General features: G+C 41.1%; 2 protein-coding genes across 3 annotated transcripts in view; one reads left to right on the forward strand and one right to left on the reverse strand.

The window, feature by feature from the left end:
- Positions 1–1,476: 1,476 nt before the first annotated feature.
- Positions 1,477–8,314, forward strand: cyp2r1 (cytochrome P450, family 2, subfamily R, polypeptide 1). Of its 2 annotated transcripts, XM_086107255.1 has the most exons (6): positions 1,477–1,895; positions 3,404–3,545; positions 3,970–4,602; positions 6,058–6,387; positions 7,244–7,442; positions 7,789–8,314. In XM_086107255.1, the coding sequence occupies exons 1-6, from the start codon at positions 1,539–1,541 to the stop codon at positions 7,928–7,930; spliced, it is 1,803 nt and encodes a 600-aa protein (XP_085963381.1). In that variant the 5' UTR covers positions 1,477–1,538; the 3' UTR covers positions 7,931–8,314. The 2 variants fall into 2 exon arrangements, with proteins under 2 accessions (XP_085963381.1, XP_085963382.1); XM_086107256.1 differs by having other exon boundaries at positions 1,480–1,895; positions 7,244–8,314.
- Positions 8,315–10,064: 1,750 nt separating this feature from the next.
- Positions 10,065–27,022, reverse strand: part of pde3b (phosphodiesterase 3B) — a 44,790-nt gene continuing 27,832 nt past the window's right edge. The window contains exons 2-16 of the mRNA XM_086106847.1: positions 26,245–26,295; positions 24,815–25,063; positions 23,711–23,856; positions 21,692–21,792; positions 20,602–20,833; positions 20,424–20,515; positions 20,006–20,157; positions 19,785–19,919; positions 19,225–19,336; positions 18,920–19,033; positions 18,152–18,351; positions 16,108–16,311; positions 15,824–15,985; positions 14,344–14,611; positions 10,065–13,389 (exon numbers count right to left, since the gene is read on the reverse strand). Coding sequence (XP_085962973.1) covers positions 13,181–13,389; positions 14,344–14,611; positions 15,824–15,985; positions 16,108–16,311; positions 18,152–18,351; positions 18,920–19,033; positions 19,225–19,336; positions 19,785–19,919; positions 20,006–20,157; positions 20,424–20,515; positions 20,602–20,833; positions 21,692–21,792; positions 23,711–23,856; positions 24,815–25,063; positions 26,245–26,295 — 2,427 coding nt within the window. The 3' untranslated portion in view covers positions 10,065–13,180. The remainder of the gene's footprint in view (positions 13,390–14,343; positions 14,612–15,823; positions 15,986–16,107; positions 16,312–18,151; positions 18,352–18,919; positions 19,034–19,224; positions 19,337–19,784; positions 19,920–20,005; positions 20,158–20,423; positions 20,516–20,601; positions 20,834–21,691; positions 21,793–23,710; positions 23,857–24,814; positions 25,064–26,244; positions 26,296–27,022) is intronic.

A 27,022-nucleotide genomic window follows, 5' to 3' on the forward strand; every position in this document is an offset into this window, starting at 1 on the left:
CCAGAAACACTGTCAGGGTAATTATTATTATTATTTTTGTCTTTAATTAGCAATTGAACATGATTTTAGGATGGCGTTGTGTTGATATGGATGACAACTGCAATTCAAAGTGACCCCAACTACAAGTCAAGAGATGAGTCAAGAAAGCCACCACGCAACCACAAGCTCCAGGCAACAACTTAAAAATAAAAGATAACCAAGGCATCAATCTCCAATTATTTGGTATGCGTGTTACTGTCATGAATCGTCCTCCCGATGGCGCACAACCATCTTATGTGGCCAGAGGGCCCTAAGCAGGTGCTTAGTCTGTTTATAGGCTGGGTCGGCCCTGCCTACTAGTGTGTGTGTGTTATTCTTACAGATGATTCACCAATAGGTGTTGAAAATGGCCTGCTCTCTTTGCCACAGCAATACTAATGAATGTGTATACTATCCATCCATCCATCCATTTTCTGATCCGCTTTTTCCTCACAAGGGTCGCGGGGCGTGCTGGAGCCGATCCCAGCTGTCTTCGGGTAGTAGGCGGGCGTGAACTGGTCGGCACACAAGGCACAAAGAGACAAACAACCATCCACGCTCACACTCACACCCAGGGACAATTTAGAGTGTCCAATCAGCCTGCCACACATGTTTTTTTAATGTGGGAGGAAACCGGACTACCCGAAGAACAGCCACGCGGGCACACAGGAAGGCCGGAGCTGGAATCGAACCTGGTACCGCTGCACTGTGAGGTCGACGCGCTAACCACTGGACCACCGGGCCGCCCATGTATATGTGTCCCATTTTGTGCGAGGGGATGTGTAACGGCATAATCGACTGAGCGAGCTTTGCACGTCATGCGTGGAAGTTACGCCCTTCACACTTTGTCATTCAATTATCCATCAGCACCCCGCATCGACCCCCGCCCCAAAAATAAATAAATAAAAGTAGATCAGCCCATGGAAAAACAGCCGTTGGTAAGAAAGCGGAGGGTGTCACAATTGAAATTTTGCTTGGGGCCCCAAATTGCTGCAATCTCTCTCTCTCTCTCGCTCTGTATATATATATATACTGTGTGTGTATATATATATATATATATATATATATATATATATATATATATATATATATATGTATATATGTATATGTATATATATATATATATACTGTGTGTATATATATATATATATATATATATATATATATACACACATACACACACACACACACACACACATACACACACAGGATATCCATTCCCAACATTTGTTGAGTTAAGGCATACTAAATTAGAAAAATCCCATGGCACACATCCACACAAAGATGTCCCAAAAGTGGATACATTATAAAGTGTAGAAGAAGCTACTCTTGGAATTTCAATTCTGACTTGAAATAAGAACACCGTGAGCCCATTCATTTCCCCCCCCCCCCCCCCCCCCCCGCCCTCCAAAAAAAAAGAAAGAACGAAAGAAAAAAGATGGCTATTAGTGATCAAGAGCAGAGCAAAGTTCAGTCACCACGGCTGACTTTCTGGCCAATCTTGGCTCAGAAGGCGGGGGATGGAAAGCGTGCAAGATGATACATTATGTTCTCCAGAGCCTCGCGGAGCAGTCCAAGTCCGCAGGGGACGGCGAGCGGTTCACGGAACCGGAGCATATCGCACACTCGGACGGGCAAAGATGGTCTCAATTAAATCGCCGTCTCTGACCCACATGTCGCACGCGCAGGTTCTGCTGGTCGTGTGCGGCGTCAGCTTCGCCTTCCTCGTCGTGCTGCTCCTCCGTCAGCTCGTCAAGCAGAGGAGACCCCCGGGGTTCCCCCCCGGGCCTTCTCCCATCCCTGTCATTGGGAACATTATGTCTCTGGTCACCGAGCCGCACGTTTTCCTCAAGAAGCAGAGTGAAGTTCACGGACAGGTACGGTCGTTGTCTCTCTGCACGCGGCGTTACGAAACCAGCGCTGAGAATCCCTGCATGCCTCATGCAAAAAAAAAAAAAAGTTGCAGTGCAGTTTATGCCTTGTCATAACTTTTTAGAAAGGTGTTTTGAGCTCATACCCGCTTGTGCAAAGCATCTGTTTGCTGTCTCCAGTTCGCTTTAGAATAATGGTTCCTTGGATTATGGGTTGAAATCGTTCAGTGACAGAGCTCATAACTCAAATGACTCGAACCTCAAATCAACCTTCCCCATTGAAATGCAATGAAATGCTTTTAATCCGTTCCAGACTCCCCCCTAAACATTGTTTTGTTGCATTTTTTTAATAGACTGACACAGTACACAAGTGACTAGCACATCTGCCTGAACATACTGAGGTCCAGAGTTTGAATCAGTACTCCGGTTTTCCTGTGTGGAGTTTTCATGTTCCCCTCATTCTTGCATGAGTTTCTCAGGGTACTCATGCTTCTTGCCACAAAATCGTCACTATGCACCCTCAGGTGGCTGGCGAACAATTCAGGGTGCAACTGGCCTCAGCAAGGATAGGCTCCAGCTCAGCTGCAACTCTTTTGAAGATAAGTGGTATAGAAAACACATGGTTGATGTTTTTCAAGAAAAATAGTGCCCTATTTTAAAATCTAAATCTAAAACCACATTATAAATGAATATAAGGAAATAACCCGGTTCTATGAAGGTGTAAGAAAGTCACAGACACAGACTGTAGTATTTGTGCTGATGCTTGCCTTTAATCGTCGATGAATGATTGATGATGTAAGTCCATTCTGAGTGCCTTCACCTTGCACGATGTGAGTATTTTCAGTTTGTATTTTTTCCCAGCTGAAAGTGCATATACTATGTGACTGCTGCTCTCCTTTGTTTCTCAATTCAATCAAATGCCAGCATATCTGAATCTCGCTCATAACTCAGATTTTTGTCTCACAACACAAATTCCAAAAAGAAAAAAAAAACGACCAAGGACAGCCCTAACTTGAAAAACTTGGAAGTCAAGGTCGCAATTCATTTTATTGTAAAAATGTTTCTTGCAGACAGTGTTAAAGGGTTAGAACATTTTAGAAACAGTCAATATTAAGTGTAATACTGATACTTATACTAAAACTAAGTTGAATACTGATACGAATACTAAAACTAAAAGTAAAACTAACATTGATACTAAATTGGAAACTAACTAAATCAAATATTGATAATAAATGCAATACTGATACGAAGTATTCAATTTAATACTAAAACTAATATTAAATCTCATATTGATACTAACACTAAAACTATAAGTAAAACAAAATCTAAAACAACTACTAATACAGAAACGGATCCTAAATCTCAAACTCTTATCAATTTCCGGCCCGAGGGAAGCAAAGGTGAAAGGGATGTCCTTCTCAGAGCAGTGTGCCTTTGGCCTGATTGAGGGACCTACTTTTTGAAGACCCTTGACCCACTTTGCAAAGGCTCATGTGGCCATGTGTGTCTTTCAGATTTTCAGTCTGGACCTTGGAGGCATCTTGACTGTGGTGCTTAATGGCTACGACTGCGTCAGGGAATGCCTTTACCATCAGAGCGAGGTTTTTGCCGATCGGCCATCCTTGCCTCTCTTCAAGAAAATGACAAAAATGGGTGGTAAGAACAGAGTGATGCTTTGGATTTGCATTGCAAAAGAAAAACAGTCAATGTTATTACAGCGCACCAACTCACAACAGCACAAGAACCACACCGGTGAGAGATTTCAGCTCAGACCAGGATTTAATGTTCACTCTTCCAATTACAATGTGTTGCGGTGATTAGGGTATTAATTGTAGTAGAACAGTGGTACCTATAATTGTTAATCAAATCACTCATATCTCTAACTAAAGAGATAATAATATCAATAAATACAATTAGATTAACTGTCGCAGAGGTAGAAGTGTTGCATTTTTGGACTTCTACAAATGCCTACTTGTCGGAGGAGGAAGAGAGACATGAACAAAATAACAAAGAAAAGAATCGGAAGTGAATAATGACTCAAAATGAAACATTCAACTAATGGCGAGTTGTTCTTCCAAAGGTCTTCTCAACTGCAAATATGGCAAAAGCTGGATCGAGCACCGCAAGTTGGCATGCAACTCGTTCAGGTACTTCGGCAGCAGTCAGAGGCTTTTTGAGAGGAAGATCTCGGAGGAGTGCATGTTCTTCGTGGACGCCATTGATGAGCACAAGGGCAAGGCCTTCAACCCCAAACACCTGGTGACCAACGCCGTCTCCAACATCACCAATCTGATCATCTTCGGCCAGCGCTTCACCTACGACGACAGCAATTTCCAGCACATGATCGAGATCTTCAGCGAAAACGTGGAGTTGGCAGTGAGCAGCTGGGCCTTCCTCTACAATGCCTTCCCTTGGATTGAGTATGTGCCCTTCGGGAAACACCAAAAGCTTTTCCGCAATGCCGCTGAGGTCTACGACTTCCTGCTACAAGTCATCAAGAGGTTTTCTCAAGGACGGGTGCTGAATATACCGCGGCACTATGTCGACGCCTATTTGGATGAGTTGGAGCAGAATGCAGGAAACCCCGATTCGTCGTTCTCCTACGAGAACCTCATCTACTCGGTGGGGGAGCTAATCATCGCGGGCACCGAGACCACCACAAACACCCTGCGCTGGGCCATGCTCTACATGGCCCTATACCCCAATATACAAGGTCAGCTATCATAGACTCTTAAAAGTGCTTAGTCAAAAGTAACCCAAATACCCAACCCAACGATGAGGTCCAAAAGGGACTGAGTCAATGCTGGGTTATTGATACCCACCGCATTGGGTTGAGAATTTCACCCAGCATGTTGGGTCAAGATTTTGATCCAACAAGGTGTAAAAACTAACCCTACTGATACAGAAAGGTACCAAGAAATGGGTTACCAGGTTATCAGTATAGAGTAGCTGTGGTTAAAAATACAAATTTTATTACCACCGTTTTCAAAGAAATAGCAATTTTCTCCTTGTCAGGGGTCACCAAAGCAAGTCACTAACCTGATATATTTGACACAGTTTTTCCATCAGATACCCTTCCTAACACAGCCCACCCAGTTTCTGTGGGTTTGCCCATTGGCCCTGACCAGGATTTGAACCTTAGCCCTATGCCTAAAGTCAGCAATTTTAGCCACCAAGCCATCAAACTGCCATCAATTCTTTCTGAGAATGTTACAATAAACTTACTTCACCATCAGTATATGTCCGAAATGGGGCCCAGGTTCAGATCTTCACTTGCCCAAATGCACTGGGTTAAATTACTGTAACTAACCCAACCTCAGGTAACAGACCCCCCCGCCCCCCGCCCGGCCCCCACAAGGGTTCATAATTGCGGCAAATTATTAATTTTGCCAAAAAAGAAACTTCTAAACTCACTTCAACATAGTTCCTTGGCCAAGATGCCACCAAATGGCTCCACAGTAAAACAGTGGTGCCTTGACATACAAGTTTCTGGCCTGGAATGAATAGAAATGCTATTCTGGGCTATGTCGAATGTGTTTTTTTCAGAAGAAAAACTCTTTTACATTGTGATTGAAGAAGAATTGAACAGTTTGCGCATCATGATTAATTCATTGCAGCTCCTTCTGGCATGTGGCATTTGGCTTATGGGACCACCACTGAAAAGTTCAAATGGAAAAGCAGAGTTTCAGGACATCATCTTTCTTAGATTGTTTCACACAATTTTATTTGCTGCTTACCCAAGCACAACATGAAAAAAATATGTCATGACAGGCAATCTGCCAGTAGGTGTGACTCTATTTTTTATTTTTTGTCTGAATGACGTTTGTTGACTTTTGTGCTTGAAGTCCTTAGAATTACACTTTCGAAAAGGAGCACCATTTTTCTTCATCAAAAACAGGTCCCATTTTTGTTTTTTTTTGGTGGGGAAGCTGGCTTGACTGAGTAATGGCATTATGAGTAAATTAAGTTACGTGCATGTTCACGAGACTAGTTAAACAAAATATCACCGTAATAAACACAGAGCAAAGTTAAAACAACTGCAAAAACAGCATATGTTCTCAGACTGAGAAATATGTTGAAACAAACCATCTTGCTTTTAATGTGATTGCTACTTTGTTGCCTGATGTTCAGCAAACACAATGCAAACCACGTGTGTTGTGCTCTACAGAAAGGGTGCACAGGGAGATTGACAGTGTGCTGGCAAATGGACGAGCGCCCTCTTTGGAAGACAAACAGAAGATGCCCTTCGTGGAAGCCGTCCTGCATGAGGTTCTGCGTTTCTGCAACATAGTCCCACTCGGCATTTTCCGCGCCACCTCCCAGGAGGCTCATGTCAATGGCTACACCATTCCCAAAGGCACCATGGTGATCACCAACCTGTACTCAGTGCACTTTGATGAAAAGTACTGGTTGGATCCCGGCGTCTTCTCACCACAGAGGTTCCTGGACAGTAATGGTAACTTCGTGAGACGTGAAGCCTTCCTGCCATTCTCGCTGGGTGAGTAGACTCTTTGAACCTATTGAATTTCCATTAACCAATCATGTTTCTGTGGAGCCTATTGGTCAGAACTTATATAAAACACAACCATAGACCTAATAAGACATTCACACAGGAAGAAGCACTGTGTCAAAAAATTGTCTATGGGCCCGCTGCACACTGACCTCGGAGTCGCACACATATTGTCTCACCAAACTGAAAAAATGCTACAGCTGGTGTTCTTATAGCCAGTTAGAATTATAAATAGTCAAGAGTCAAGTGTGATTGTGAAACACAATATACAGTGTGCGCGCGTGTGTGTGTGTGTATATATATAATTTTTTTTAAAGCTATTATCCATTACCTAACTCATTCACTCAAGATTTAGCCCTGCCATGAAGAGCATCCTTCAGTATATGAACCCTAGACATTCCCCTTAAGAGTTTGTATTTGCTTTCTTGATGCCATAAAGGAGTAGTTTTTATCAAAATGAAGCTCTTCAACTCACTTTATTTTGTTTTCTTGTCACGAAGATGCCATCAGTCGGTTATAGGCATTTCTGTAGGAAAGTGGTGAAGATTGCACGACTGTCTGTGTCCTATGTGTTGTGTTGTGTTATTTTTGTTATTTTGACTTCAAAATGGTGCCGCGAGAGTGGCTGCCTTTCCAGCAGCTCCTATATTTTGTTGTTCTACTTCTTCCTTTCATAACTGCTGCTGTGAATTGGGAATTTCTCCATTGCGAGACTAATAAAGGTTTTCTTATCTTATCTTATCTTAAGACTTCCATTCACTTCTACCCAAATTGCAGCTTGTTTGTTGTGTGTTTGTTTGTGTGTGTAAATTCTGTACTTTGATATCATCGTTTTTCATTGTAGGGAGGCGTCACTGTCTCGGTGAGCAACTGGCCAGGATGGAGATGTTTCTGTTTTTCACTACTTTGCTCCAGAGGTTCCACCTTCAGTTCCCCCCCGGAAGCGTTCCCACAGTAGCGCCCAAATTGGGCATGACCTTGCAACCCAAGCCTTACTCCATCTGCGCCCTCCGCAGGCAGCACAAAGACACTCCTTATCACAAGTAGGCATTTAGCACACAAGTTCATGTTCAAGCTTGATCGGATTTTTCTACAGCAACCTACTCCACAACACACAGGTGCTTAAGACTCTATCACCCGGGATTGTAGTGGTGCCTTTTTTTTTCTTCGTGGGACTCCCTTATGGACGCGTGATCATTTAATTAGGCAATATGCGTATTTGCACAATAGGCACAAAGCTGTGCAATGCCAACTTTTTGAGACAGACGTGCATTATCGATCGGGTTCTGCGTAGCGCAGGACATGAAATGTCTCTGAACCTTGGCGAGCCAGGGATGTGTTAGGTATACGTTAATGATTGATACTAAGTACATTCGTGCTGGTTCACAGCCCTTCTTTCTCAGGGCAGCATCAGGTCAGACAAATGACAGACGTCATTTGGAGCTGCGGGCTCAATCGACACTTTCCAAGAACATTCCGCACACGGCACGCTTTGGCTGGACACGGGCTGGCTTTACATCATCTGGACTGATTTCGAACGCCTCCTGGGAGAGCGCTTTTTGGAAAAGCTTTCTCTTGGAAAGCCGATGTAAAAGCTGGTGGATTTCTTGAAATCACTTATTGTCCTTCGTGGTGCTTATCAGGACTTACAAAGTACTTCATTTAGATGTTTTTTGTTTGTTTGTTTGTTTTTAATATTGGTGTTTTTATGTGTTCATTAAGTACTTGCTTAACAACAAAAGGCATGCTTTCTGCTTTGTATTTCCGTTTTGAATATTTTGGATGCAATACTTGAAGAATCAAAGGATTACTGAGAGCCACAACATAGTTAAGAGGAATTTCTATGTTGACTTGAGACTTGAATTGTTTGTTTTGGTTTGTCTGAGTAAATAAATAGATAGATAAAGGCCATTGATACCAAGTGTCTGTGTAACGTTTATGAGTGACTGTATGGATGACTGGAATTTTCTTAAGAGAGTACGAAAATTGTACTTAACAGTGCTGTCACTTATGATCAGAGGAAAAATCATTACTTGAGTCATTAGTCAGTGGGGGAAAATATAATGTAGTAACTGGTAAGTAACCTATGATGTGTTAGTATTTTTTAATCAGAGCAGGAACGTCAAGTAGACAAAAATATACTGTATGATAGTAAGAATGCGCAACTTCATATATTGCCCAAATAATTATTGATTAAGTTGATAATTGATTAGCAGTCTATTAATTCTTTCAGCTCTACTTTCTAAAGTTCGATTAGAATTCTTGTAGGCTGTTGACACATGACAGCCTGATGCCATACATTAGCTGTTCTTTTTTCAAAGTGTCTAAGGTCAACATAGATTGAATGTCAGGCACGGGACATTGTGCCTTCTCTGACTGCAAGCGATGTCTCTTTCAGAACAAAAGTGAAATATCGCAATCCATTGTCTCACGTTTGTTCGTGGGGGTGACTACACAATGTTTGCTTCAAGCAGATAGTAGAAGGAGCTCCTCCTCCTCCGACAGAAAAGAAAAAAAAGTTTGAACATCGCTTGTCATTATGATGACTTGTGTGCTTGAACAGGTGGTTTTGTTGGCTTCTAAATTCCATGTTGATTGATAGTTCAACTGCTGTAAACAATTCAGTCCTCTCACAGGATACTCCAACTTCTTTGCTCCCACTTCTGCTCCTTTTTTGTCTCTGTCCTGGCCGGTAAAGGACGCTGACTGTGGTGGTGTGAGTTAAAAAAAAAAAAAAAACAATCAAAAGAAAAAGGATCATTATTCCTGAGAATTCAATGTTAAAATTAAGGAGACAAAATTAAATTATTTTCAATCAGTTCTTTTATGTTGTACTTTTGTAGAATCATCAACCTGTATAAGTGCATAAAGTATAACGAAAGGGTTTGGGGGGAAAACAAGACAAAAAAGGTTGGCCGCTACTGCAGTGGACAGTTGCATTATGCGGTATATACAGTATTACAAAAATGAGGAGAGCCAAAAATCGTTGTCACCAGTCAATAGCTAGCATTCAGGGCCTTGCCATGCAACAGGAAAAAGAGAAAATGTGCAGCCTCCAGTCACGCGTATCGGTGGCTTCCATCTCACATTCCCGGGCCGAATTTCCGGCCCAGTTCGTCCGTGGTGAGCAATAAAAGTACTAGTAGATGAACCTGCACAAACTGCTTTGCAAAAGCAACACTTGGAACTCATTAATTTGCTTCACAGTACTTCCTACAGAAGGACTCATTTAAAATCTGAAACAAAATTGTTTTCCAACTCAGAGAGTCCACTATTATGGCAAACTACATATAATGTTTTCTTGCCAAAATATTGTACGTTCACTAACTTCCAGCATGTAGGCAAACTGCAGTTAATTTGGACATTTTCAGTTCATTTTATAGATTTAGATGTGAATGGCCGTGCCTTCAGTCATTTTGAGGGAACGGTACATTTTCTGTGATACAATGACTACTTCAATTTGCAGCAAAGCATTATTTTGTTCAGGGTTGTCCCATGAAAAGACAAAATATTTACAAAGATGTCAGGGGTGTACTCACTTTTGTGAGATACTCTGTTGCTGGAAAAGAATCAAGTTGTAAGATAACTGTTGACTTTTCATTGATTGACTACTTTCCAGCGCTCGCCACGCACACACGTGCACAAAAATCAACAAGAACCGCAAGTACTTGAGTGGTGGTGTTTTATGACAGCTATAAATAACAACATAAATCAGTTGCTCCCAGTGTTGGTGAGGGTGAATGGTTACATTAGACAAAATGTACATATATGGATGCCACACATAGGTAACTTCATTGATGTTTTTATGGCACAATTAATAGAGGACATGGTGGTTTGAAATACTGAGAAAAGCCGACAACACTTGAAACTCAACTCGACAGAATAGTAACTTCTGGCCCAGAAGGACTCCATGGAAAAGAATGAATATGGCTCTGACCTGAGTCCAGTCTGCTACTTTCGCTGTTCCCTTGACAATACAGGAACGCTAATGTCACGGCCGACCGCAAGTACAGTAGGTCAAGTTTGGCACTAGTGAAGGAGAGATGAAGATGTTGACCATGAAGGCAAAGAGAACAGACTCAATTGAAAAGAAAAGAAGAAAAAACATACCAAATAGCGACAGCTGTAAAAGAAAGGAGATACAAACAAGGACAGAATCTCAATGGACATCGTGTGTGTTATGTGTGTGTGTGATTGTGTGTGTGTGTGTGTGTCTGCGCGTGTGTGTAGAAAACGGATGCATTCAGTTGATTATTCAAAAATATATATTTATGCGCTTACTCTTTTTGTACAGTGGCTGAACACTTAACTGGTATTAAAATGAGTACACCTGTATTTTTTTCTCTATAAATATTATTAATTGAATTGGATTTAACATTTTCTGCAGAGATTATGATTGGTAATATGGCAAAGAGGCAACAATTGCTCCTTCCCTTTCATAAAATGGAATGCAGAGATACATAGATGGAAAAAAACGACTGGGCCCCTTCTTCACACTGGCCACTCGAAGAAAAAGTAAAATACAGTGGTGCCTTGAGATACGAGTGAACCAACGTACACATTTTTGAGATACAAGCGTCATTCAGCCTTTTTTGTTAGTTTTTTTTCCATTTACTTGCGATCCCAAAAATGAGGTACAGGCGCTTAATGGTGGCAGGAGATTCAACTCAGCTCACTTCACAATAAGCAGCAGTTCAGGAAATGTTGAACTATTTTTCAAAAGGAGATGTCCAGCTGTTTAATGCTAATCCCAGTTCAGTGTCAAACTAAATATAAAACAAAACAAATTACATTTTGAGTTGAAAACAACCTAACAACGGCCGAAAGAAAAGTCAACCTTAATGTTATTATAAAATGTTTTTCATTTTATAATAACATTAAGGTTGACTTTGTGAAATGCAAATGATTGGCATCAAGTGTTAAGGTTTTACAAACATTTAAGCAAGGGATATTTGAAAACAAATGGTGGAAAAACACATAGAGACAAACAAGAATACTCACAGGCCTATATTCTGTATGCTCTGTCAAAAAAAAACCACTATGATCGCAGCTTTATAAGTCACTGAGAGTAGTGACAATGTGAATGCGGAGAAAGAAGAGTCACTCTCTGCTTTGTCTTGATTTATTAAACTGTCACCAGTGGCCAAGCACCAGAACATGCTACAGATTGAATTGAATCACTAAATTATGACGCACGATCTGTGTAATTCTGGCAATTTATATTTCATGATGTTATCGCTATGTTTTTATAGAGTACAATATTATAGGTGCTATTTTCTTTAAAAAAAAAAAACCTTTTGTTGGTTGATTTGAGTCTTTTGTGGGGAGACTGGAACGGATTAATGCCATTTCCATTCATTTCAATGGGGAAAATGATTTCACTTGCACTCACATCTCAAGGCACCAATGTAGATGAAAATTGTTTGTTGGTTGGCTCAAAATGAGGCACCTGGTTAATGTATTGTTAAAAAAATAAAACATCTGAATTGAAGAAAAAATGTTGCCATGTGGCTATATAAGTTTTTCTCCAGTGAGGTTTAGCAAACAATGTATGAATGGACAAGAGGCAGCTCCTCTCATTTGCTTGAATTTGTAGTTGACTTGTTCACTCAACTCCTTCACTTGTCCAGATGTACTGTATGGTGTTCCTCGTGAAAGTCTATTCACTCTTAATGAAATTAATTCATGCAAAGTCATCTTTGCATGAATCCTGAGTAACCTTTTTTTTTTTTAAACATACGAATCAACAGGAAATTAAAGATCCATTCATTGAGACGGCATTCCTGACCTGAATGACACTAAGAGGACATTAATGAAAGCACAAAAGCATACACACTAATCACGTACTTAAAAAATAATTCAAAAATGTGCTCTCTTTCTCAAAACGTTCTATCACATTCTTACCAAAAGATAATCACACATTAAAAAAACAAAACAAAAAACACATTATAGCAAAGGGAAAAAACCCAAAACAAAAGGGGGTGTCACAAATGAGTAACGGCATCCAAAATGATGCAGATATAATAATGCTAATCATCAGTCGACAATTCAAATCATGTCTCTGTGACTGAGTGTCATACAGTGTTTTCGTGTCACCAGCGAGGAGAAAGAACTACACAAGCCAAGGCTCTGGGCCAATATGGACTCGGTAAAGGTTCAGACAGGCACATCTGATATATACCATGTATATCTATCTATACACACATACATTACATACTGTATGTGTGAAAAAAACCTGAAACTGAGGCTGAAAGAGTCTCTGTCTCATCTTTCCACATGTGAACAGTTCACTTTGGTAAAGGGCATCAATGGCGTCTCCATGTTGCTTTCTTGGTTCATACCCCTCGTGTTTTTTCTCTCTCTCTCTCTTTTTTTTTTTTTTAAATAGTCACGACTTGTTTTGTACCTAAGGGAGGTTTAAGCGCTACGCATTCAAGGCATGGTCAAAGAACAAGGACATCCAAGGTCCTCCCAGGAATCTGATGCTCTTCTTCCGCACCTGTGACCTCACTTGTGATGGATGCTTTGTCTTCTTGTTTGAGCTGCTCCGGGAGTGTCCACGGGGATGAAAGTGCATAGGAGTTGGACTCCCACTGTTGCAGCAAGGATTCGCTCACAGTGGTAAGGCCTTTTTTTTTTCATTTCTCCAAAAATTGACTGCACAGTGTTCAGCGTGTGAGTGAAAAATGTTATTTATGTGCATGTCAGTGTGTGAAAAGCTATTGGGTGTAGGACTTTCTCTTCTGCAGCCCCTTCTGCTTCCTCTTCCACACTGGTGGTGCTACTGACGCTCCTCCCCTTCTTCCTCCTCCTGGATGACCTGAATGTCATCTGAAGGCGACATGGGCATGCTGGCCGGCAGGCTGTCAGGCTGCTGCTGCTGGTCTTTGCTCTTCTCCTCTTCCTCAATGACCTTCTTCCACACTTTATGGTTCTCAGTCAGGTGCTGCATGATGCTGCAGAAAAACTGGCGGTGGCTTTTCCTCCTTTCTACAGAAGAGTAAAAAAAAAAAAAAAAAAAAAAAAAAACAATTTTACCAGTTTTGACACTTGATGGCATACCTTAAATGTCATTCTTTCACCCTGAAATTTGATACATTTTCTCCAAAGGCACAAGAATAGAAATATTTTTAAATGTCGTTCTTTTGTATGGGAACTTGTTTTTGCGCTGCGTCAAATGTTTAGATGTGTGTCAACTGAAATGTATTTTAGATCTACCAATGTGTGTTAAATTAAGGAAAATGGTTACAATGGTGGAAATTTTGAAACTGTTAAACTGCACATGCAACAAACATGTATTTGTTATGAGACCGTGGTAACAGTGTTCAACAGGGAGCTTGAAACGCAAGCAACATGGTGCATTCAGGGTACTTTAGTAACACGACAACCGGTAATTCGTGTTTATACTGTTCATCTCATCACATCTACCCTTGTATAACATTCTGATGCTTCCTGCCTAAAAGTTATTTTCTGTATCAGGCCAGAAGAACCATACCAGTGTTTAACAGCGTCAAATGTCCCCAAATCTGTCCAAGTCATATATGCGTTTTTTTGTTTTGTGTTTTTCACAGGGACATTCGAAGCAGTCCTGAGAACTGTGTTCCCACCACAGCTTCCAGGCACCCGTTCTTCTTTGAAAGTTCATGGGAAATCTTGAAACGGTGAAAATATAAAATAGCGCAAGAATTATCACACAGACTACACCCGTTTGTAAATGTCAGACATGCCAATAATACATTCCGAACAGATCTGTAATTCATAATTGGATAAAGACAATTATGGGAATGGGAGCATGAATGATTCTTTGTCTATGTGTCCTTTGACTGACTGGCGACCAGTCCTGTGTATAACCTGCCCTGCACCCAAAGTCAGCTGGGAGGGGCTCTAGCTCCTCAACAAAATAAGCAGTAGAAAATGGAATAATTGGTTTTACAGTTGACTCACTTGGCCGCAGATCCTCCTCAAGTTCATCCATGTCCTCCTCTTCATCGTCATCATCGTCCTCAGTGTCCGAGTCTACACGACCCTCATTGTCTTCATCCGACCCATCTCCATCCAACCACTGGCCAGGAAGTAAACCTGCGGCATCGTATGAGTTACAGAGTGGGCCGACTATATGTGTGATAAAGGACTCCTGGAGCTTTGCCAACTGTGGGGAGGAGCGGTCCATGAAAGGGCTCATGGGTAAGCCCAGGCCCGCTTCTTCATCGCCCTGCCAGTAAAAAGAAAAAAGTAGATAGGCTGCTTTACATACCTCAAATAAAGTGAGAAGCATGCAGTTTAAATGCTGAATATGTCATTTAGACAAAAACATTTTTTTCACATGGTATTGTAAAGGAGGGTCTGAAAATGGATGGCAGTCATCTTCTTTTTCCTTTAGGCTTGCCCCATTAGGGGTTGCCACAGCTTGTCATCCTCTTCTATCTTTGTCTAAAAATTAGGCTGAAATATATTCAACAGCGAACAATATGACTTGAGGGAGATGAGAGGCAACGACAATGCTGGTCACGTGATGGTAACGATAAACTACATCTGTGAAGCTATATTATCCATCCATCCATCCATTTTCTGACCCGCTTATCCTCAACAAGGGTCGCAGAGCGTACTGGTGTCTATCCCAGCTGTTTTCATAGAAAATTGTCAATTGAAATGACAAAATCGACACGACCATTTAATTGCCGCTGAACTTTTACATTTCACTGAGGTTTTGAACAATCGTATGCATTCAACTTTGCGGAACAAGTTGAGAATGGTGCGATTATTTATTTATTTGTTTATGTTTAAACACTTTGGCAAGTCTGAATTTAGAATTGTAGCTCCAGTGTAATGCCACGTTACGTCTCAACATGTAAGACAGCAATAACAGCTACTGGAGATGATGCAGTGCAATCAAGTATAAATAAGGACGCGGAGAAGGTCTGGAATTTTCTCCTACACACTCCAGTAATAGTTGTGGTTCCCACAGAGAAGAGAGAAAATACAGTATGCCTGTGAATTTTGTAATATGCGGTGTGTTTCTATGTGCTGCTTCTTCGTATGTGTTCGTGGCAATTTTTTTGAAGGTTAATAATGAACGTGACATCTCGCCTGCTAGTTTCCGTTAGCCCGTCAATTGTAGTTCACATGAATTTAGCAATAATTTTGTGAGATGAAATTATATGGTTTGGTTCCATATATATAATGTAAACCGTAAACATGGGACTGAACACAAAAGCCTCTCTTTAGGAGCACTAATTGAGCAGGAGTCTTCTTTAGTCGTCCAGGTGCTGTGAGGCTTATATGTTAACATTTCAAGAGCGATGACACATACACAGTTAATGTGTCTGAAATACAAACATATGATCAATAAGTGCTCTTTCCATGAGGAATGTGTCCACGTAGCACAAAGATGCCAAGTAACAGGATGGCATGCATCCAATATTACCTGTTCATAAAACTCACTGACAATGCCCTCTGTCCATTTCAAATGCAGGTCGCGAACTTTGGCCGGTCCGTTGATGTCTGCCAGCTTGATACATACTTGACACACTAGCAGTCTGTCATTCTCATTGGTCCAGTCAATTCCTGGACTGTTCACATCATTGACCTTGAAGTCAAACAGACAGACAGACATTCATTAAAGCCATGTGCATCCTTTGTCCTGATCATATTCCAATAAGTTAAACTAAATTAAAGACAGATGGTTATGAATTCTGATCATGTATTGACCTTGGAATTGAACTCAGCCAGGAAGTCAAAGTGCTTCTTGAGGTCTGTGGCTAGAATGGCCTCAATGACCAGGAAGCGAAAGCGCTTGAACTCCACATGATCGAGGTTGACCAGGAAGTTAAACTCTGGCCGGGATAGGTAGAGGTTCCAGGCCGATGCAGCGTGATGGTTCTCCAACACGGAGCGGTCGTTGTACAGCACCGCCTGTGTTGTACACGACGGGAAGAGCCACAGGTTAGAGTAGGGACTATGACACAGAAGCCTGCAGGTTTTGCGCACTGCTATTTCACACTCTTCTTAATTCCCTCCTCCTTTTTAGGATCCAGCTCCACCTGAGGAAAAATAGCCACTCAGAATAATGGTACCAAAACCATTTTGCACTGTATGTATGGTGTTCTTTTGGTCATGAGTTTTGTTGTGTTTGCGCCCCCTTTTAGAAATGGCTGTCAAAAATGTCAACCTTGTTTTTCTTTAGCTGGAAGTGTAGTCTTAGAGAAGGTGGAAGGAATTGTGAACAGTTCGAAATTGCCATCAGTGCAAACACTAAATCTTGAAGCTTCTGCTAGAACGCTAAGAAATATATGAAAAGCCTACTAGAACATCTGAAATGTAATTCAGAATAAAGAATTTCTTGAAGTGATGACAGGTGTCTGCTGACTTCCATTTAACATGAATTTGAATGTGATTGGTTCATTCTGAATGGCTACATCCTAGATATAACACCGCATGTGCACTTGTGCAACCATATTATTTCAGTGGTTTATTTTTTACGTCCCTTCTCGAACATAATTTTTTTTCTGATTGAGTTGTAAAGATTATTGTTCACAATGGTGGAAAACGTTTGGAAATTAATTATTGTGATTTTATTTTGCATGTCAGAAAAACCTCACATTTGAACAGGGGGTGCATACTTTTCATGTTCCCGGCATTGTTGTGGAAATGACCTATATGACGCAACCATAATATGTCATGCATAGAGCGTCACATATGGATTCACATGTAGATTTCATTCAGGAAACAAGAAAAAAACAAACCATTTCTTCAATTAATGTTGCAATGCAACTGGTGTGTTCCTGAAGCAAGAATCATAGAGATAGGCACACTTTGCAGCACCAAAGATCTTCTGCCAGACATGTTTGTCAAAATCATCAGTGATCAATAGGTTCAGGGTCCCTTGCCTTTGCTCTTAACCCACTTTCTTATTTGAACAGGGGCACATAGCTGACCTTATCAACTTTCGCATCACAGTGTGGGACAGATGCTGAACATGTGGACTCCATCTCTTAAAAATGGAATATCCTTTCAGCAACATTCAAGAATTAAAGGGACACATTTATATTTTATTTTTTCAGATGTTGAACGATCCAGACCCAAAAGTACCGGGTGCTTCATTAGCCCATCCATGTTCCACCCTTCTTTTCCAAAGGAGAGAGTAAGAGCATTTTTATAGAACACCTAAACAGCTTGACTTTGAGTCAGGAGCTGTGTAAAGAGGGGTCTTTTCAGGTTAATAACGACTATCTGGTTAAACCTTAACCATGAGCATCGATGTGAGGTTTCTTTAGAACGCCGGACATCTAAGGACACCACTGTGAAGAAGAAAAACTCTAGCGGAGTGTAATTACATTGATTCAAAACAGGAGAGGCAGATTATGCAAGCAGTCTGTGCCATGTGCTTCCCTGTGCAGTGCACTAGTGAGCTCCAATGTTTGTTTTGTTTTTTTAATGGGTGAGTGCATCAGTGGGTAAAGATAAATGCTATTCTGTATATAATTTTTTGATATGAAAGTAAAGTCTCCACCAAAATAGTGCCAGACAAACCCACTCCCAAAGTGACCTATTCAAGTTCCATACCTATATTTTTATTCGCCTAACAATGGTAGGCTGTTTTGTGTGTGTGTGTGTGTGTTTTTTGTGCACGCACCTATTTCTGTCTCTTACCCCAGTCTAGAGTCATACAATAATTACCATGTGCCATTCTAATCTGTGTGTGAACTTAATTTTTCTGAACACATGTAAACTTTAACTTAGGCAATTTGTTTACCTGGGGCGCATTAGTGGCCACTAAAAAGGCATTCGTGCGACCAGGGTGGTCATAGTCGTGCATTGCAGCTGCTACATATAGGGCCATGAGCTCCAGAGCAGGGATGTTCCAAGCCAGGCAGCCATAGCTGTCATCTGATATCGAGGAGCTCTTGGACGAGGCATATGATATCCTCCCAGGAGAGATCCCGCTGTCTGAGTCTGGAACACAGAGTGTTAATTAGACACATGTCAAAGAGTCTTGGGATTTCAACACTAAGATCTGTATGTCGATGGAGTACTCACAACATGTTGTGTATTGCATACTTTAAAAAATGAGTTGAAGACAGGATGAAATAATGTTAAATATATAGCGTAATTTTAATGTTTGAAAATTCTAAGGGTGTACCAGTTGAAAAGTGACCACATTTTCAGGAAAAAAAATCTGCTCATTTCTGAAAAATACAGACTTTGTACCATAATCAAAGAATGAGCAATTTATTTTATTCGCATTACTTTGTTATGCAGTGGTAAACTGCATGACATTTATGTGACCATTTAGAACAGAGCTGGGCAAAGTATGGCCTGAGATCATACATACAGGCCAGCACATCCAGCATTTACATGAACAAAAGTCCTGTATTATTTGTTGCATTCCTTTCGATTTAATTTGAACTAAACAAACAAATAAATACATTGTGTTACAAAGTAATGTAAAACAGTTGGCCAATGTTTGCCTTTCAGGTATATTACTCGATGCTTCTTTCATACTATTTTCGATGGGGTTCACCTGTGTCACTTCCGGTCACATGCTCACTATGGATTTGCTGGAACCCAGGGATTGGTCGAGTGGTCAGGTACCAGACAGCATGGAGCACATCGGTAGCATGGACTCGGTTATGATCTGCGAGCATTACATCCAAAGCAATAAGCCGTAAGTTGACTGCGTTTGGCTGGCCGTTCAACGTTGCAACACACGGGTGACTGAGCTCATTCAGCAATGGACATAATCACATTGTGATGACACATGACTAAACAATTAACAAACATTAATCTTGAACATTTCTAGAGGCCTCACGCAGCGTGAACACTCACAGGGAATGTCCCTGTAGCCATTTTCCAGAGCAAAGAAGTATGTCATGAACTCCCTCACAGGGATCTTGAATATTTCAAACAGACACGTATCCTGGAAAAGGGTGTAAGTCACCTGGGGAAATACAGACCATCTTTACTGAAACACACATCAGAACACCAGGTAACCATAGCACTGCCATCAGTCACAAGCTAGCATATGCAGTGGAATAACATGAAAAACTGCCTTGAGCTGCAGTTTGTGTTCGTAAGTGTGTTGGGTTAAGCTACAATTTCAAACTAAAAGAAACACAATTTGTAAAAAGTGCTGTCGGGCAAGTAGGTTTGGTGCAGCTTACTCACATTAAATGTAGATGGCCATCCTAAGATCCAAATTAGAGGAGCATTGACAGACGACTAGTTTTGATTACATTTAGACCGAACAGACGTGCTGATGGAACCAAACAAAGTACACTGAATTGACCTTTTCTACAAGATATTTATCAGATGGGGACACATATAGTGACCACAGCCTCAGAGCACAACAAAACCACAAGAGAATACATTTGCATTGGATTACTAACATAGCTGAGTATTCTTCCTGTCTTTCCTCCTGTTTTGTCTACCAGGTCAAAAATCTGAAAGTTCCAGGTGTTCATCCTCTCCATGAGGGCATCATGGTCTTCCAGCATTGGGTCGAGTCGAAACTCCTGCTCACCCTAGAGGGGACCAATCAAGCATTATTATTATGATGCTTCATTGTGGACATTCATTATGGTTGCTGTTACTCTGGGATGCAATTTACCCCCAATTCCTGAGTTTGCTTCTCTGTGCTGGGGCTCTGTTCCTCCTCAGCATCACCCTGCTTCCCTGTGCTCACAATCTCTCCAGGTAGCTCCACTTCCATGCTCTCCTCCCTGATTAAAAGCTCCGCTGGGAACTCTGGCCCTTCTCCTGCTGCCCTCATAAAAAGAAAACAAAAATCTAATTCAAACTGAATTCACTATGTGATACACAAATTTCAAATTTGAGTCATGCACACACACACACACACACACACACACACACACACACACACACACACACGCACGCACACACACACACACACACACACACACACGTACACACACAGCAGAGGGTGGAACTACCTACCCTCTTTGAAACTTATGGATGGAAGGTGTTGCTCACTGTGACATGACATTATTTGGTGTAATTTTAGTTACCTGAGCGCCTGCGTTGGGCCTCGCTGAGGAAGGGCTGATTGAGATCCCCCGAATCACCGACGGAAACTCCCTTTGGCATCTGACGCCCGCAGCTGGCATGGACAAGTCAAGTCTCGTGCATGACTATAATTTAACAATAATGAGCAAGAAATTCATATCACTGTCGGGTTTTTTTTACCTGGTGCAAAGAGGTAAAGTGGAGCTGCGGAATGCCTGCTGGAAGTCACATGAGCTGAGCATATAGCCCAAAGGCTTGTGCAGGTTCAGGTTGAGACTTGGCTTTGTCAAAAAGTCCGCTGTGTCTGGGAACTCCACAGGCGACCGAGTGACCAGGGACGATGAAGAACCTGTGGTTACAGATGAAGGACTGTGGCCTGGAGAGGTGACGGGACTCAGACTAGGAGAGTTCCCTGATAAAGAGTGTGGGGGGATGGGAGGGGGTTTTCATGGTTAAAACATGTTTAGTGTATTTATTTGTTGGGGACTCTATACAAAAAAAAAGATGCTGTCTTCCAGATTATAGCTTTGAAGATAATTTTCCTGTGGAGTCACTTTCGCAAGTAAAAAATAAAATTAAGAACAGGGCGTCAAAAAATATTCATAATAATAATAATAATACATTAAATTAATAAATTAAAATATATAATATACCATTATTTGCTAAAACCCTTAGCTTTAAGGGTCTTTGTGCTCAGGCAAAAGCAATTAAAGTACTTCTTTGGCGCCATCTGATGGTCTGGTTGTTGTTAGGTTTATTTTAGTGATTTTGTTCGTCTGCGTTTGAGTTGTCCCTGCATATCTTATCTGCAGTCATCAAATGCACAGTCGAATTTGTAACTAAAAGTATCTTTCTGTTTTTGTTCTGATGCAGACACAGTAGCCCCCCCAATAGTCTACTTTGCCATTATGCTTTGTATGACCTAATTTTAATTAGTGTGTACATGAGAAAAGAACAGTTTCTTATATATCTATTATATTTATAATGAGCCTCATGTGAAAGAGCCTTGTTTGCGAAGGACCTGTAATTTGTAATGGAATTTCATTCAGCAGGGAGGGTTTTTCCCCCCATTCTTGAGAATGATGATTGTCCGAAGACATTTTTAATGCAATGAACAGGTCGTCCTTGTTGTTCTATTTTTCTACACAAAAGTGTTTAAGGGGTGGCGATTCTAAAAACCGTGATGTACATCTCAAAAAACAATCATATTTTCAAACAGAGCTCTTTGTTACAAGTTGAACTCTGGCAGAAAGATGCAATTGGCTCCCACCTGCTCTCCTTGACCCTGCGTGGTAGGTAAGGGTGACAGAAGAAGACCTTTGCTTCGGAATGGTGAGCAGGTTTGCATTCGGCCCATTGGACAGTCCTGAGCTGGATACAACAAACGTGAATATATTTTGTCGCCTGTTATCATCAGTCTGACTGACTCTTCACTTCAGCCCAATTACGGTGGAGCTAATACAATGAAGAAGTACTGGCATCTTGTGGAGAATGATAGTCACTACAGTCGTATGATTTTTTTTTTTTTCCCTGAATGGTTAGTATGTTCACACGGCCATATTTGCCCCGGTGCAGCGCCGGGGCTGCCCCAGTAGATCGTTCACACGTGCAAAGTTACACCGGTGTAGCCCCTGAAAACAGCTTAAACCGGAGCAAATTTAACCCTGCTCAAGGAGGTGGTTTAAAAATTTGCTCCGGAGCAAATGCTCGTTTGCGGGGGGAGTAGCCTCGCTACGCATGAGAAGAGTTGATTACATACGGCTAGAATGCGTTGCTTTCGTGCTCTGTTGTACTTCCGTCATTTTTCCTTTTGTAGGAGACTGGACTGTCTCGAAGCTGTTTGTGTAGTTTGTTCCTCTGTTGTGTGTTCACAACCCCCCCATAGAATTTATTTTGTGATTTCCTCTCTTGATTTTCTGTTTCGCGCATTATGTTTGCTTTTCTGAGTGTCATTGAAGTCATCGTTGATTTACGTTTTTGGGGGCGGTCAGTGAACGCCTCTCGAGCAAAAGGCACGGAGACCGAGAAGGAGAAGGACGTGCCTGTACAGTAGTAGTTGCTTGAGTTGTGTATGTTTTAAAAAGAACCAACACGACAGCTCTTTGTTTTGCACCACTGCAGAAACTGCCGTGTGAACGCAAGTGGGGCTGCACCGGGGTTAACACGCTTCTCTTTAGTCAGCGGCTTTGTACGTGTGAACGCTCCACAAAATTCGCTCCGGTGTAAGATATATCGCAACAAAATACATTGGTGCAGCACCGAAGCAAATGTGTGCCGTGTGAACACCCCTATTCTTTACCAGGTATCAGTTGCTTCCTTTAATTTAGCCCTAATGCACCATTGAGACACAAATATACATCTAAGACCCCAAAAGAATCAATACAAATATACATCCAAGATATGATGAATTCAAAGGAATTTAGGCTACATTGACACTGCAGGGTGTAATGCCAAATTCAGTTTTTTTGGTCAAATACGATCTTTTTAGGTTGAATTGAACTCCTAATGTCAACGGACTGCATCTGTGATGTGACATGCATGCGCACAAAGCACGACGTTGAGTGACAGGCACAAAAGAAACCATGACGCGGCAGTGCTTACAGAAATAGATATGCTCCAGCGTGAAGGGGCTCATCTTTCAATCATCTACAGAGGCGCGATGTGGGAGGAAGTATAAATATTTTGGGGAAACGAGGCAAAGTTTTTCAATCTCCTAATTTCATGGAGATGTCCACTTGAAATGGTGTTGTGTTATTGCTATGTGTAATAAATGAACCGCATTTGTGTCTGAATTACTACTATCATCACAAATGTATACTTTATGCTTCATTTTTAAAGTGAGATTAAAGTCAACACACTTACTCAAACAACTTTGCAGATTCACGTACAATTGTCAATCTCCCTCCCAAGCACGATCCATCTGCCCGCGCTGAGCGCAAATTGGGTGTTTGATGACATATAGGTCGGATACATGCGACCTGTCCTTTCAGACTGAGGGTACGTTGTAAAAAATCAGATACGTAGCTGGTCCTGGACCACATATGAAAGTGACTGGAGTTGGATTTGAAAAAATCTGAATCTAGCCATTGAGATTGTCATGAAAGATTTTTTTTTTTAATAAATGATTGAAAATCAAGGACTGGTCACATATAGGCCAAAAAATAAAAAATAAATCTAATTCATGTGGATTTTCTCTGCAGTCTGAAAGTTGGCAATGAAAAAGATGAACAGCTGCAAAAGAATGTTTTGTTTGAGTGTGCAGCAATGTGGCTGTGTGTTGTGTTGATACCTAATCAAGTGAAGGTCAGGGTGTGATCTCTTGCCGGTGTTACGTTCCCACCGTGATGAAAGTGTGTCGATAGGAGGCAGCACAGAAGAGGAGGTAGAACTCCGCCTGGGCTGAGGAGTAGGCAGGCTGTTTCTGCTGCTCAAACCCTGTAAAGAGTAAAGAGTAAATTATGTTTTAAGACTTGTCATCCTGCATATTGTAATAAAACGTGCCAACAGAATGTACAATCATTTTCTAACTCTGCCCAAGAATTTATCAGAAAAATGTAAGAAAACGAAGTTCTTAACCCTTTCAGGGTCAGCGGTTACTAGAGTGGACATCTATTCACATGTTGTTTTCTCTTATATTAAATAATCTTAGTGTCACAGTTGTGCGTCAACCACTACAATGGACCCTTCTGTGTATTGCCATCCACTGCCATTATTTATTTTCATGCCTAAAGACAAATCAAAAACTTGAGAAAAAAAATCCTGATGTAGGTTATTAGTATTTGTGCATGAAAGTGTTAAATACCTTTATCAAGAACAAGTCTTCATGCAACACAATCCACACAGTTATATGACACTACACCTCAAAAAGAATGAGCACTCTTTTGAGGACAAAAATGTACATTTTCCTGACAGAGAAGACAGCTAGTTTTAAAGAGGAGTGAGAAAGCCCATATACGTGAAGATTAATTTCTGGGCTCTCCGAAGATGAAGTAGCTCGGGAGTCTGGTTAGGATACCTCCTGGACGCCTACCTGGTGAGGTGTTCTGGGTTAGATATTATATTATATTATATATGTACAGTATATATATACTGTATTAGATATTTGCCAGTAGAATTATGCAAAAACTACATACTGCGAAACTGTATGGTGCATGACGCAAGAAGATCAGGATAAAGATACGTTCCGAGATTTTTATTTTACAGTTCACTTGAATTGCAGTGCTCCAATTACCATCACCTACTTTTAAGGAGTAGATGAGTATTAACCGGGAAATTACTGAGTCAAATCAAAATATTGTACAGTATTTAGAATTGTTCTACCATGGTGTGGTTGTGCGCTTCACTGAAAGCCATTCGACTTTTGCTCATGTATTTTTACAATGCGTATACCCACCTTAATGGTTTTACGTTCACTCCTCTCTACTGAGTCATCCACCTCATCACAGGGGTAAAAGCCGGGGAACGGGGTGAAAGGGTTGACCCGGGGCCGACACGACCCTGAGAAGGTCCCCATGAGGTTGGAGATGCTGTGCAGGGTTGAGATTGTTTGGGATGACAAGGACGAGTCCATCATCAGTTCTGACACCAGGTTTCTGGCCTCGTTGATGACTGACAGGTCAACGCCATTGCCGCTCGCTGCACCCTGATATATAATAAGGTGGAGTCGTGTCAAGGCAGCATTAGAGATCTATGACAATGCTGACGTATTTGAAAGAAGACATAACACGTTTCACTCAGTAAGTCCCATGGTGCAATGTGCGTGGAACCATTTCTACAGTTTAAGACTGATCATTGTACACAACCACCTCATTCAAAAAGAGTCTCAGTGTGATCAGTAAGAGAGTTAAGTATTAGCATTGCAAAAAAGTATATGACTAAGTAATATAATAAGCAGTACTTAAATTAAGCTATACATTGCTGGCGGTAGGACTCCAACAATTAAATTACATCAAAAAAAAAAAAAAAAAGGTCAAAGCAAATTCTTTGCCTTGGATCTTCGCAGGGATCATTAGTTTTCCACACAGATTACTGTTGCAGCAATAAGGCAAGAGAAAAGAGTCCTTAAGACTGAGAATGTATATTATTTGGGGTCGCTTTCAATCGCTTTATTGAACAAATGACAAAACCCAAACATACATGGGGAGAACAAGCAACATGAAGACATTACAATGAACCAGCAGCTCCTAGCTGTGCAGCAGCAGACCTACTAAGCACGACCATTCCTGTGCATTTTCAGTGTGGTTCAAGTACCTTCACACAATTTTAAAAAGAAATTCCTTTACCTTGAAAAGTTCAACTTCTTTCTAAACTTGGTCATACAACACTATGTTTAAAATTTGAAGCAATATAGTTTTCCGTCCAATCTGGCTCAGTCACAATGTTTGTGTTTGGATTCATATTGTATATTATTCAAAAATTTGTGTCTGTGTATTCGCTTTCTGTTGAATAAGTTATTTTACGTTTTAAGAATAGCAGGAGTCTATAAATGTCATTAGGTTTAAATGAATATTTAATACCAGAAAGGAGACAGGACTATTAATCTCAGTGAACCCCAAAAGCGTCCTATAATATATATCGATAAAACAGTAACAGAATGGGATTTTGGGCCGTGGAAGCAAAATTCTTTGACAGAGTAAACAAATAGTTCTTAGAGGAGTGGGAATGTCTGAGTGTGATAAAATGTGGCAAGTCAACAATGTCAAGGTCATTATGTACCAGCTTTCAAACAGTGCGTGCGTGCGTGTGTGTGTGTGTGTTGAAGTACCAGCAACTGGTGATTTGAAGCCACCTTTTATTAGCGTCAATAAGCATGTCATTACTGACCTGATACTGTGGTTTATACCAATGCTTTAGATCCCAGTCCCACAAGATCATCTGGAAAGGAGAGTTACAAACATTCTTAGAAAATAAGTGGGTGCTAATAGCAGGCAGCATATAACTTTACAGACTAAAAGCTAAAACAAACACTCATTGCAGATTTTCACAGCGCAGTACTGGAAGGTCAGCATGAAGGAAACCATCTGTTAGTCCATTCTTCTTATTATCTAAATCCACAGAGTAGTACGAGTGTTTACATGAAGGATTTGATGCACAGCATGATACACTTCCCACAGCAGGTATGCTAATGACCGCTGCCTTACTGAAAGCAGACTGAGGAGGAAAAGTAAACCACCAAAACCACAGCGGTGCATTGACAATGGAGCTATGGGGATCTTATCTGGTGGCAACTACGTCAGTCGGCCGCATTTCCATGCTATCTGTCGGTAACCAAACAGCAGTTGCGCTCCAGAACAGAATACTGTACAGTCTGTTAGAGCATGTTGCGTAACACCACACCACTGGGCCTCAAATGACCCAATCTGCAGTTTAGATTGTGACTAACTTGACGAAGAAATATCCATGTAATGTAGCACTCGAACTTTGTCGTCAAAACACATGACCTTATCAGGTTTTGCTTGTTTTGAATGGCAAACTTATGTTTTCGGAAATTAAAGTAAGTATGTTGGTCATTCTAGAATTGGAGGATATTTTGTGTCCCCCACCAAAAAAATAATAAAATAATCCACGCACAATATTCTGACATCAGCACTAATTTGTAACT

Source organism: Hippocampus guttulatus, chromosome 3 (genome assembly GCF_054856545.1).
Source record: "Hippocampus guttulatus isolate MCC_2025c chromosome 3, RoL_Hgut_1.0, whole genome shotgun sequence".
NCBI lineage: Eukaryota > Metazoa > Chordata > Actinopteri > Syngnathiformes > Syngnathidae > Hippocampus > Hippocampus guttulatus.

Coding starts and splice junctions, on each gene's coding strand:
- cyp2r1 (XM_086107255.1), top strand. CDS start 1,539: ATGGAAAGCGTGCAAGATGATACATTATGTTCTCCAGAGCCTCGCGGA. Junction 3,546..3,969: donor GAAAATGACAAAAATGGGTG/GTAAGAACAGAG, acceptor GTTCTTCCAAAG/GTCTTCTCAACTGCAAATAT. Junction 6,388..7,243: donor CTTCCTGCCATTCTCGCTGG/GTGAGTAGACTC, acceptor TTTTCATTGTAG/GGAGGCGTCACTGTCTCGGT.